The sequence below is a fragment of the Pteronotus mesoamericanus genome, unplaced genomic scaffold (assembly GCF_021234165.1).
Source record: "Pteronotus mesoamericanus isolate MK-2021 breed Mesoamerican mustached bat unplaced genomic scaffold, CSHL_Meso_final contig_20, whole genome shotgun sequence".
NCBI lineage: Eukaryota > Metazoa > Chordata > Mammalia > Chiroptera > Mormoopidae > Pteronotus > Pteronotus mesoamericanus.
Window position 1 is genome coordinate 85,615,845 of NW_026555085.1, and position 13,803 is coordinate 85,629,647.

The 13,803-nt window shown below is 39.7% G+C and overlaps 1 protein-coding gene across 1 annotated transcript in view; it reads left to right on the forward strand.

Annotated features, from left to right (window-relative positions):
- Nucleotides 1–13,803, forward strand: part of ARFGEF3 (ARFGEF family member 3) — a 160,253-nt gene that overhangs the window by 70,773 nt on the left and 75,677 nt on the right. Inside the window, exons 6-8 of the mRNA XM_054570026.1 lie at nt 2,129–2,251; nt 5,491–5,533; nt 7,716–7,794. Coding sequence (XP_054426001.1) covers nt 2,129–2,251; nt 5,491–5,533; nt 7,716–7,794 — 245 coding nt within the window. The remainder of the gene's footprint in view (nt 1–2,128; nt 2,252–5,490; nt 5,534–7,715; nt 7,795–13,803) is intronic.

Here is a 13,803-nt window from a genome sequence, read left to right on the forward strand (position 1 = left end):
TAAGCTTAATGATTTAAAAGATCAACAGTTATAAAGACTTACTGGGAAAATGTAAGAGTTAAAGAAAACTTGAATTCTGATGTATAAATAGTACTAGAGTGCCTAATTAAACTGCAGAGAATTTGGTTTCATCAAAGTGAAACAATGCACTCATCTAGACGTATTTTCAAGGCTTTTAAAACCATTTTATCACATGCAAAAGTAAAGGCCTTTCCAGATTAAAACACTTTTTCTTCTAAGTATGTGTAAATGGTACCTCAAGTACATAACAATCCATGATCATTTGAGAAAATGAATTTGAAATTAACATGCCCTAAATGGTAGTTTGAAAAATAAGTATTTTGGAACTTGCTCTTACTTTTTTCACTTAAAATGAATAAATTCAAACCAACTTCCAAATACACTTTTAAGTTTTAAAAACACATTTGGAATATTAAACATTCAATGGGAGATAAATTAAACTGTAAGAAAATATTTACTTTTACCTAGTTAATTTTACCAAAAAGGTAATTAGAGTGAGTCCTGGTGGAAAACTCTAGCTTAAGCATTAGCAACAACAAAGGTTAACATTTAGTCTCCCATCTCAGCTATCAACTGTCAGATTAACTTTACCGTTTAGGCGAGGACCCAGTATTTTCAATGCAGATATTCCTGGAGATATTCCTAGAAAAATAATTTAGGTACCCTGCATCCCTTCTTTTTCTTTTCGTAGGTCTAAATATGCTTGGTACAATGCAAAAGCAGCACACCTTATGGAAAGAAAAAAGTCGACCAATTTAAAGCATGTATTTGTTGGCATGCCCATCCCTATTTCTTTCAGAGGAACTGGAGGCAATAAAATCTTAAGAGTCATGATATTGAGCATCGTCATCTTCAAGTGAGGGCTTTTTTTTTTTTTTTTCCAGTTGGGATTTCTCCAGGCTGCAGCCAACAGGGAGCCTCCTCAGGTTCCACTGGACACTCAGACTCACGAGACCAGAGAGGCCACAGCTGGCATTGTATTCCCTCAGCAGGACATAGGACAGGGAGCAGACACAGGTCAATGGCAGGCATTTGTCTTCCAGAGGAGGCCTTACACCAGTATGGAGGGTAGTGTCTGGCTCTCAGATGTCAGCTTAGGAGCAAGAAGATGAGAGCGGTCACCTTGGTTTAGGAGCCCTATGTTTCACCAATGGTTGACCCTAGATCAACGCAAAAGTCAGGGGCTCTGCCCCCTCACGCAATAGGAAATCCACACAGAACTTTTGACTACCCCCAAACTTCTAATAGCCTACTAGTGTTCGGAAGCCTTACCAATAGTGTGAACACATATTTTCTGTAATTTGTATTATATACTATATTCTTAAAATAAAGTAAGCTAGAGAAAAGAAAATGTTAATAAAAATCATAAGGAAGAGAAAATACACTTACAGTACTGTACTATATTTATCAATACCATAAGTTTTAAAAAAAGCCACATGTAAGTGTACCCAAGAAATTCAGACCTACGTTCTTCAAGGGTCTCTGATATGGGAACCGGTATCTCTGTAATTCCACAAACAGAGCTTGCAGAGCTCCCTCAGAAGACGTGATCAATGACAAGAGTCACTCGGAACCTCAAACTCCTCACCAGATTTTTAAAGTTCATTCACATCTTTCCCAGTTCAGATACAGCTTAGTAACCAGGGGATGTTTTCCCATAAGCCATGCTGCCTAGTAACGCAGCTGACAGCCACCTTTATCAAGTTTACAGGGGAGACCTGTGTGAGACAGGGTTAATCCAGGGCCAAACTTGTTTACAGAGCAGAAGACAGGGTTTCTCTAACCCTCGCCCCACGCCTCAGAACTCAGCAGTGAATAAATTATTTGCCATATCTAAAAACCACCAAGCTGCATTCTCCTCCAGTGCTCAGAAGAATAAACTTCTAAGAGGGATAATCTTTAGGGAAATAATACTTTCCCTACATGCTCAAAGCATAAATGCCCAGGGATTTTAAATACATGTAGTTACTCATGAATAACTAGTTCTAAATCAGGCTGACTTTCTACTTCAGGGGGATTTCATATCCTCTCTGGTTAATTCCAAAGCATGTCGGTAATAAACTGGTATCTATGGAGTGTGTATGTTGCTGTCTTATCTCTTTACCAGGTGTGCATTGAGACATACACATGTAGCTGTCACCAGCGTAGTATAAACACTGCTGTGCGGGCAACTCTCAGTCAAATGCTGAGTGACTTGACTTTACAGTTGCGACAAAGGCAGGAGAATACGGTGAGCCTTGCGATATCCACATGTTCATCACAGTCTTGCCATCGTCTCTGTGTGTCACTGCATGTTGCGTGTCCCACACCCTACATGTCCCCCCACCCCCACCCCCCGCCAGGGCTGCTCCCTTCTGAAACAATAGGAAGGGCTGGCTTGGTTTGGAAGAACATTTATTTATATAAGTTAAGCTCCTCAAATATATATTTGCCTGTTTCACTCCAAAGCTTTGAGAGTTGTTTTTCCTTGCAGTTTCTGTAATTTTTTTAGTCGTTACTTTAAAATTCTTTGTAAGTCATTTTTTAAAGAAAATTATCAGATTAAAAATTATATTCAAGTATTGTGACATATTACCAAATACCAGAAGTAAATTCAAAATTAATAGCAGTCCACTCCATGCCTTGAGGTTTGGTATATGTGGGGTGTTTTGTTAACTAAAAGATTGTGGCTAAAGCTCTCCTTCCCCTGCTGCTGCTGCCAGGGTAAAGCCGGATTTGTCTTCTTTCCGGCATCAAAGCCTATAGGAGGTTTTGCTCTAAACTTGAACAGATTGTCTAAAATGAGCGTTCCCGGGAAAATGTAAATGTAATTGATTTCTTGTATAAATTATCTTCTGGGAATGTTAATGAGGAGATGATTCCTCTTCAAAATTGGTGTGTTTTTTTTAAATCTCCCTCTGTAAAAATGCAGTTTAAAGTTCTTCTAAACTCAGCAAGAAGTATTCTGAAGTGAGCACTTTATTATTTTTTAGAATAGGAAATCTCAGTGGCAGTCTGAAATATCTTAGAAATTAATTTTACAGAAATCAAGATTCCATGTTTAACTTCAAACATTTCTAATTTTTAACTGTAATAATTATGTAATATTTAGAAAATTAAGGAGATGAGTGGAACTTTTGAGTTTATCTGGTCAAATTCTTTTATTCCTCATAAAAGCAAATCAGGAAGATGAAGCCCAGAGAGATGAAATTGAAACCTGAAACTATGAGCTTGTCCATGAAAGAGCCAGAACTTAAGCCTCTGGTCTCCTGACTGACTTGCAGCCTCGGTTATTACTATGAGCTCTGGCAGCTGGTGTTGAAAAACCTACAACACTGATCAGATAAAAATTAATACTGATTTTTTCTTTTGTGTTTGCTATATCCAAAGCCCACCTTTCTATTTAAAAAATAATTATTTTAATTTTGGGTATTATATTGGCGTAACCCTTCTGCTAGCATTTGAATATGGTGGTGTGGCAATATTAATTTAAAAGAAAGTCTAATCTATAAGTAGAAAACATGTAAGAGGAAAAAAGTATTCTTAATGGAAATGAATGTAAGATGTTGAGAATCTTCATGTTTAATACACAGTCCTATTTAATCTTTGCTAAATGGCAACATGATGAAATACTGTAATGGTAATGATATCTTAATGTTTTGAGATGAAATGTTTAAATAAAACTTTGTAGTTTCAAAGTGATTTCAATTATATTAGTCATTTAATCTTGTTTTTAAATTTTTAAGTGGGAGAGTGTTAGGTTTCAAATGGCACGGCCTTTCAGTTGCTGCTGCCCTTTTGCAAGAGTGGCAACAAACAAGAGTAGTAGAGGGCAGGGTCAAACCCAGGGGTTACCTGCCTCCGTCCTGTGTGCTCTGTAGCTCATCAGCCTTCTGGTCCTGCTCATCACTGACCTTCTGGACTCATCCAGCCGGAGGCAAGATCTCACACTAGGTAGAAAATTAATGTTTCCTGTTATTCCCTTCCTATTACTCATGCGGTCCCTGGAGATGTTTCCATGTCCCAGAAAGACACAGTTCTCAGGATGCTAATATTTGAGTATTTGTGATGTCCACTAGATAGACTAAGTTTTGCCACCTAAGAATGACTATTTTTAAAAAGCTGTTAAAGGGGAATGGTCCATAGGAACGTGAGGTTCCCTCCAAGGAGGCTATGTGTTCTCCCATGGGACACTTACCATTAAGTGGGGAAGATGTGTGGTGTGTAGCACCGGCATGACATTGCAGCCGTCTCAGCATTAGGAACACTTACATACAGTGGAAAGAAAATCAATCTAGAATGCCAAAAGTGTCCGCATGAACAGGAGCTTCAACCTACTATCTATTTGCCTCCCACTCCACTTCCCAGTACAGATTATGCAATTGGATATTGCATCCTCAGAAACCCCAAGGTATTTTCAAGCTTTATCATTGAATTATTTAAATACAAAAGCCGTTGTCAAATTGTAATTCACTCTCTTGGAAAAGAAAAAATGCTACTTGTATATAATTGGGGGTGGGGCAGGTAGGTGGTGTTGGTTCTCCAGTCCTTGAAAATGATTCAGATGTGTTTTTTCCAGAAAATGTTGTATTTAACTGTGTACTGAGCTCTAGACACTGACATAGCATTTCACAAAGAATGTATGGAAGCAGCTAAGCTTGCAAATTAATAACCAGAGAATAGTAGAAATATGTGCCTATAAACAATTTAAAAAAAAAAAAACAGTGCTGTGGGATGATTTATAAACCTGATAGGAGATTAGCATGAAAATGCTCTCTCACTACCTCCCAGTACTAAGAGGTGGGAGGCTGTAGAGTCTCCTTCCTGCTCTCTGCTCAGAAGTCACTGAATTCTCCCTGCTGGGAGGTCAATCTAACTATTGGTAAATATCTTTCCCTCCCTATTCCTCCTTCCTTCAAGGTTTCATCTTTTCCTTGACAGTTCTGGATCTACCAAGCAACAAACAGCCTAGAGTGGTTGGTCTGATCAGACAGTTGAAAGTTAATACGTTGCCCCAGTCAAACAGGAAACTGGTGCTTCTGACCAGCAGTCATCCTTGCACCTGGATGTAAACCTGATCATTCTATGACTAAGAGGCTGTATTCTCTAGGTGCCCATCAGAGCATAGTCCGTGACCCTGGGAAACATCCTTATCTGTGCACAGGTAACTCAGCTATTTAGGTGGGTGTTTGCCCCAGTCACAGCTCAGCACCCTGGAATGATAAAGTGTACCATAGGGCTTAACTCCCAGGAAGCTTATGGACTCTTGAATGAGTCATTTTTGCAACTGATGAGCTCAGTTCCAAACATCTTTTCATAAATACCATGAATAATGAAATACTATCAAGACCTGGAGGGTGAGCTTAGGTGAGTTAGCTAGGCCCAGAGCACGCAAGATGACATTTTGTTTCTGAGAATTTTCCATTGTTTAAGAGTTGGGATTTTTCTTGCCTGAAGCCACTAATTGTCCTGTGTGTGTCTCCTTACTAGATCATTGAAAACCCAGATGTCCCTCAGGAATTCAGGAATCAAGGTATTGACTTTGATTTTTGCTAGCTCAGTTTAAAAAGCAGGTATTGGAATTCCTCCTATGTGCCTGGTATTGGGGATGGAGAGATGAGGATGCTCTCAGGGTAGTTCACCACTTCCTTGGAGCTTCTGCTTGGCTTCGCCTTATGGGGTGTGATTGACCCACGTGTGTTGTCTTCCTTCTGTTCCCATGCTCTCATGCCAACCATAGCTATTCCTGTTCCAACTGTGTGAGGGAAATGAGCTCTTCCTAGACCTTCCTGTTGGAAGCAGAATTTTTTAGTTAATTTTGTTCTTTGTGAAATCAGGTTTATTATTTGTTAAAATGAGAATGGAAAAAGGGTTGTGGAAACCTGATCGGTACAAAGTGCTATTGTACCCGAAGTATGTTTATGAAGTACCTGTGTTTTAATATGAAAAATGAGCTATCTTGCAAGGAATCTTTCAGGAGGTCAGAAACCAAGGTAAGGAACTTTCATTCTGACCCACAGGAAAAGAAAAACTAGAAGTCCATGTATAATTGATAAGCAGTCAGATTTTTAAAAAAATGTTTGGTATTATTGTTTTCTGAAAGAGATATGAAAAATTCAAATCATCTGGTTAAAAATGGAAATGTAAGTTTTGTTTCAGACTTTATTCAGTAATTTTAAAAACTATTGGAAAAACTGGGGTGTTTTGGGGTTTTTTTAAATTTTTTTTTATTTTTGCCAGTTAACAATAGGGTGAAGGGATGGAGTAGAGAGATGAAAAAGAGAAGGAGAGAGAGCTAAACAGCCACAATTAGAAGAAGAGGAGTACATGAAAGATATAAGAAAAATATCTTAAGTCATTTTCCAGAGCATTGCTTGAGTGTGTTGTTTTAGTCATATCTCACTGTATTCTTAGGCCATGGACCAGAAGTGCTACAGAACTTTTTCACCTTTTAATTAATGGTCCCAATGATATGTTCCAACATCTTCTGCCCCTCTCTTCTTCTGTCAATTGCAGTTCCCAGAAAACCTTCATTTTAATGTAGGATGATTTTATAAACCAAAAAGGATGTCAAAGTCCTCTTGGTCACAGATATATCTTTAACATCTGTGTTAGTAGAAAATTGATGGACTCATTTGAAATTTATCTTAAATTGAGGTTAAGGACTATTTATGGCTTTTATTTATTTTAAACTATGTTTTCTCATTGTACCTTACCATATCTCATTTTTTTCCCCTTAATTTAAGATCATACATTCTGAAGGTCAGCGATTTCTCATTCCCCTGCCCTCTTCCAACTTTTATTTTCTCTCTCACACTCTTGCCACTCTTTCTTTCCTTTTCCTTGACATCATGGTCATTCATGCATTCGTTTATACACTCATCAAATAATTAGCCACATTTGTATAGATCTTTACAGGTTTTTATTGATAAAGAGACAAATGCTTCCACTTGTTACTTCACTTGGCCCATTCATCTATGTCACTGGTATATTTACCTCATTTTCCCAAAAGGAAAACTGAAGCCGACCCAAGCTTGTGCCATCCCGCATGCTGTGCACCAGGACTTAAGCAGATTCCAGATTTCAGTCTTTTCCCAGTATACGCCAGTGCTCCTGTGGAAGTTTTGTTGCTAGTTTCTGGACATGAACATGCCTTTGTTTTTCTTTCTTTCTTTCTGACATTGGCCATTGCTCCATTAAGATCCCGTGCTCTGAGGATGCTGGACAGATAGTTAACGTGGGTGAAGATGGTGGCCAAAGTGTTTTGCTGCCTTTGTCTAGCTTCCTGGCTTGAAAAGCCTGCCTTTCTCCCACACTGCCCTATTTTATCTCTTTGGGTTACAATTCTCAGAAAACCCAGGAAATCAAGAATTCAGAATAAGGGATACATGTATAGTCCACTGGGCTAAATATTGAGAAAAATAGTATCAAAACAATTGTGTTGTTTTTTAACCAAATATCCTTTCATTAAGTATGAACGAATTTTATAAGAAACGATCTATTTTCTTTCTGGACTATCTTTTGAGTGTTTTACTTTAGAAAGGAATTATTATTATTTTTAAAATACATTACATTTTGGTGGCCTAAGGAAGGCTCAGCGTCTGATAATCGTCTTTTCAGTCCTGAAAACATCAACAGTGGAGGATGGGAAACACTGTTGGGGGAGTCCCAGTCCCCTGCCAACGTCTAATGCCTATGACCTCCTCTGTTCGAAGGGTCGACGGTTGAGGCCCTCTGTGATGACCTTGTCTCTGTGCTCACTGTTCTGTGTGAGAAGCTACAAGCTGCCATCAAGTAAGTACCTTCTGCATTGGTACTCCTATTCACTGGCGGTCAGTCACCCAAGGAACCTTTGTCTGTGACATCATATAAAATGGCAAGCTAGAGGGACAGCAGTTCCTGCCATTGGTGTTCATTTCTGAGAAAAATATTCAGTGGCCTTGGGCAAGCCTGCATTATCCAATACTATTCCTGATGGATATAATTTTCTAATGAGAAAATGGGAAAACACTATCTTGCAAAGAAGAGTTAAATTCTCTTAAACAGGGATCTGAATCGAAAGAATGTTGGCTAAGAGCTAGTGGATGTGAAGGCTCGTCCTAATCAGGACATGTCTCAGCCGTGACTCTGAGTCTTCTCATCCAAGTGTTGCACCTTTCTACACTGTTTGGACTGTGGAGTCTTTTTCTACTTTTTCTCACATTTTCTGAGCCTCTGAGCTCCCATATATATTTTAAAAGAGGACATATTACTCTGACTTTTATATACTTGTCATTTTTTATGCCATTTTAATCCGTAATGCTGCTGGTCCAACTCTCCGTGCAACAAGTTAGTAAGAGAACTTATGCATCTATAGTGAAGCCAAATATAAAAAGGACAGACTTTTCAAGGTGAGATGAAAAGTCTCTTCTAACTACATATGTAGTTATTTGCAAAATTCTACAACACAGTGAGATTGTGAAGTGCCCCTTGAGTTATGAAAGACATTAAATTACTATTTACTGGCAACTAGAACATTTGATAAATCAGAAAACTTCTACTTACAGGATTTTATATGCAGTAATGGGAAAAGTGCTGTAGTTGCAAATGTAAGTGAGGTCTCTCACTTTGCTAGAAACATTGCAAAAAGTTGCTTTTGTTATTGTTTGGTTTTGGTTTTGGTTTTTTAATAAACTCAGGACTGTTTTTAAGCTTAGCTTAGAATTAGTCTTAAAAGTTGTTGCCGAATGATTTCTTTATCAGTCAATCTACCATTGCTCTAGATCACCTGTATATTTTAACCAAATTAAGCTCTCTTAATGTCAGTCACTTGAAAAATGAAGAGACCTATTTGGTATGTAGCTGGGATAAACCAAAAAGAAATAACACTTAACTTCCTTCACACCCCTGCCCTCAAGTAGCTCCCACCCCTGGATCCTAGGCAGGCCATGGGTCTGGGCATGGTTTTCCCTTGAGAGGAATGAATCTAATGTAGATGGGACATAAATGGACCCTCCTGTACCCTGCTCAGGTTCCTATCTTTTCTGACCATAGAGAGTTGGAGCAATAGATTGAGACTCAGATTATTATCCTAATGTTAAGGCTCAAATACCAACCGTAGTGACCCTATCTATAGGGTCCCCACGTGACCTAATTTTCTTGGAACAGCCCCAAGTTATGCCTATTGACTATGATTATAATCACCTTCCTTCATTCAACAGAGCCCTGGCTGGGATAGGTGTATATTCACTTTATCCATTGGTGACCAGGGCTTGGATCTCTTCTAATGCTACTTCCTTCCCACCCCTGCTCAGTTCCTTTCCATCAAAGCAGAGCCAGCTGCTATACCAGAGCTAGAATGTATTCTCACTGGCTTGTTTTCTCCTAAGATATAATCAGGTGTGGTGTTAATACTGTTGGCTCAATTGTATCATCTTTGTTGGATTAGTTGGGCAAAACCCCTTTTCTGCCCTTTATTCGTTCTTGACCTTGGGGGAAGAGCTCAACTACCCTAAGCTTATGTTTTCTATAAAATAATGTTATTATAATTATTATGCAATGTTTTATGTAATATAATTTAGTCATATAAAACACATTATGGTTTTTGTAAAGATCAGATGAGAAAATTCGCTGGAAAGGCTCCTGATGTCACCAGCAGCCAGCGATCACCAGGAGCACCCAAGGCTAACAGATCTGGGTTCATCACCTTATAGTGACAGAGCCTGTACACCACAGAGAGCCAGGGAGCCTCCCATGAAAGAGAGCTGGGGGGTATTCTAGGACTTGAACCTGAGTTAGGTGACCTGGGGTGGGTTAAAGCCACGAGGGTCCGGCCAAGGATTACTTGCTGTCAGAAAGCGGAGGCCATCCTGGCATTGGGCATCTTAGTTTTTTTTCTAGCCAATGGAGGAAGAGAGGGGAGATAGAGTTGTCCTTGGAGAACAAGCAGGAGTCACTCACAGGGGAGGATGATATTTGGTCATTTTTGTGGCCATACAGAATTTTTTAAAATCTCTGTTCAGATATGATTATTGATCGGCTTTCATCTTGTCCCATCCCCATCGTGGAAAATCCTAACATGACATTAACATCCTCTGAAACGGTGTATGTTCACCAGTGGGGCGCCTCTGTTGGCTGAAGCCCCAGGCAGCTGGCAGCGGTCAAGGATGCTTCTTCCCCGGCCTACCTCACCCCTCCGGTCTTCGCATTAGGAGGGAATAAAACACTAAACAAAGTTTTAGACCACTAAAACTTTGGAAAATATAAAGTCTATGTTCATGACTTTGTAGGCAAAGGGAAACCAATATGCTAAACGTTTTTTTCTTTTTTCCTGAGTAGTTTATTAAGGGAAAACTTTCAAGTTTTTAAGTGCTAGAAATTTGGAGAGCTCATGGTAACTATGCCATTAATAATTCAAAATCATCAGGCTAGGTCAGAATGAGTCTATGGGTCTACAGATGATATATTGAAAATGTATCTTTGTTGGTTGCTTAGGAAAAAGTCTTCAGCTAGATCCAGTAAAGGCTTTAATTTCATGATTCTTTAAAACCTGGATGGCTCTAATATCAGCTACAGGGACCCCCATCTGTACAGTGACCATATGACCTGGTTTACTCGGGACAGTCCAAGTTTATGCCTGTTGTAATTATTATAAATGTTTAGTGTTGATATCTTCTAAAAAGTACTGGTATAAGTGGAATTTTTTTTTAACTGCACAGTACCTAGCATGTAATAATGACTTGGTAAATATTAGCCCTAAAATGGTTTGTTTACTTTCAACATGGCCAGTGCTAATTCTAGTTTACGATGTAGTTGGGAACAGTGAGCTTCTTACGTCAGAACTTTGACTGTAGATTGATAGGAAAATGCATTGCACAAATACTCATTGTAATGAGTATTTATTACACATACACAGATTAGAAACTAAATACACATACACAGATTAGAAACTAAGAGTCATATATTTGTATCAGTTACTAAAAAAAAAAGAAAGGAAATATTTCTGAACCATATGACCCAACAATTGGCTTTCAGTGGGGAAAATAGCTCATGTAACATGCATATGTGTTTCTAGGGTGTCTGATTAGACATTGGACTGAAGAGACTTAAAGCATATTGTTATACACAGCTTAGTAGTTTTTATAGGAGTCTCATCATCTTGCTTGGTTTTTCAATGCACTCCTCCAGTAATCCTGCTTCTGGATACTCTTCACCTTCTTTGAATCTGGTCTTTTCCATCACGATTCCACTACCCTAAGGTGGGTTCTATTGCTGAAGAAGCTGGGGGCGCAGCACACTTAGTGCAGCTTCAACAGGAGACCTCTAAGTTCACCTGGTCAGGTAGTGCCGTGTTCTTGACGGCGGTCACTCCGGTGGTTCTGTTAGTTCTCCTTGCTAAGTTTTCACACCCATTACAATTTCTTTTGATTTTTACTTCCTCAGTTAGCTACTAGCTAAACTTGACGGCTCTCTTACCATTTAAATATCTTCTTCCTCTGAAATCACACTACAATCAGCACTTCCCTTGACCAACCATCTCCAGAATTGAAGCTCAAATACCTCATAGGGCTTTAGCTCTGTAGGGGCGTGTATTCATGATGTGTTCAGTCTCTCAGGAGGGTGCACAAAAATGCATTCAAGTACTTGGAATAACTCACATGCCTTACAGGTATGGTATTAATAGAATTCTATATTAAGCAAGGTGAGTTACATGAGGTTTAAACTCGAGAATTTTAGGGAGGATAATTTGGCTCAGGAAGATATTTATTTATTTTCTCCCTGTTCGCCCCCCTCTCTTCTCCCCTCCCAGTATAGAATGTCAGAGAGGGATCTGTACCCAACCAGTCTTGGATTCAACGAGTCAAGGTTAAGTGTTCATCTCACGTGTTCTCACTCTATCCTTCTGCTTATACAGTTACTTCATTCCCTCTCTCCTTTTTCTACCTAAATTTGAACTGTTTTTAAGGGAAGCAAAGTCAAAATGGTTCAAGATGAAACAAAACTCTTAAGAACTCCAGAGATCCAGGACGTCCTCCCGATTGCCTGGCAGAAGCCTGGCAGGACAGATGGCTGCTCTGCCCTCATGCCCCCTGGTCCACTCATGAGAGTTGTTCTCCATGGTCTGTGTGCCTGGAAGGAAGTTCAGAGATGAGCAGAAAACGAGACCAGCAGATACTCACTCAGCCTGCCAGCCATGAAATGCTCAAGCAAAAGACCAGGCAATGTGACTCACGCCCCTCCTAAGTAGACAGATTTTTCCCTAGTGTGTTTTGAAAGAGTTGGCTGGTTTCTAGTTTCCTTTCTGCCTTGTGCACCCCACATATTTGTCTGTCTACAGGCAGACAAATATGAAACACACATGCACACACTGTGCTCATGCCTGTGTATGTTTAGTGAGGGCAGCGTGGACGGTGCTTACATTTCCAACAGCTCCTCTAATGACATGACTCATATAAGGTCATAAGCACCCATTTTTCCAAACTGCTGCAACCCACAGAAAAGCTGCCACATTCAGTCTCCAAGGAGACTCCCGGGCCAGTTACCCTGGCAATGCATTCTCCCTGTCATCCAGCCTGATGCCTGGGGTTTGCTGCATCACACTTTGTAGATACTCATAAGAACCTTGACTGCTCACGGAGTTTCTATAGGTTTACTTCTAGTGATTCCAGAAATTGAGAATCTTTATTGTCTATAATTATTTTAGTTTCGTGATGCTACTCTGACAGTAAAGAGATAAAGAGACCCTTTTGAGTTGGGACATTTAATAATTATTTTCTTAATACTGAAGGGGGTGGGTAGGGCAGGAAAATGGAGACCACTGGACTTGAACAGCAATTTAAAAAAAGTTGCCTAGGCCTCTTCTAAAAAAAATACTGAGTCAGGTGATGGGCCAGAAAGATTAGCCTGGGCCTATAGCAGAGGCAGTCCTTTCAGAACTGATTTTTCAAAATGTGACTTATCATCAATGATATGGCCCTTCTATGTTTCCACCTTCAATCTGTCCATTTGCACAGCATCCCGAATGATTATTCTGCAACAGGAATCTGATCATATTGCTCTTCTACTTGCAGAATAAAGTCCAAACATCTTAGCACAGCCTACAAAAGCCTTTCTGAGCCGTCCCCCACCCACTTCTCCAGCCTCACATCCCACTGGTAACATCCTCACATACTGTGCTCCAACCACAGCCACCTCTTCCCACCCCACACTTTGCTAAAACCCTCTCCCCAACACCTCCATGAACTGTCGGTCTCTACTGAGATACAGTTCCTTTGGAAGTTCTTTTTGGATCTTTCTAAGGAGGATCTGGTACCACTCTTACAGCCCTCATAGAACCTTATGTTCCTTCAATCATTCATTTATGGCACTTCCTGCACAGTGCCTTATGTACTTTTCTCTCTAGTCCCCCAAGAATGAAGAATGTGCAGTTTTCTGTCGGGAACTGTTTTGTTCAAAAGTGTAAGGAAACTTGTGGTGTAGGTGTATAGATATGCAAAGTCCATACCTGGCCCAAGAGTGGCTAATCATGTCTTGTCTTTCTTCCTCTTCCCTAGCCACCGCCTTTCTCTTGCCAAAGAAGAATAATTTTTATGGAGATTCAGCCTTAACCCCTCTCTTCTTCCAGGTTGTTGTAGAGGACATCCAAATTGAAGTGGAATTCTATTTTACAAAATAATGGCATTGTTTTAATCATTGTGGAGTTCTCTCTGGACAAGGGAGATATGAGAGTTGGCAAACATTTTCTGTAAAGGACCACACGATGTCTGTTTCCTGTTCATGTTTGGTTTGGTTTGGTTTGGTTTTATAATTCTTTAAAAACATAAA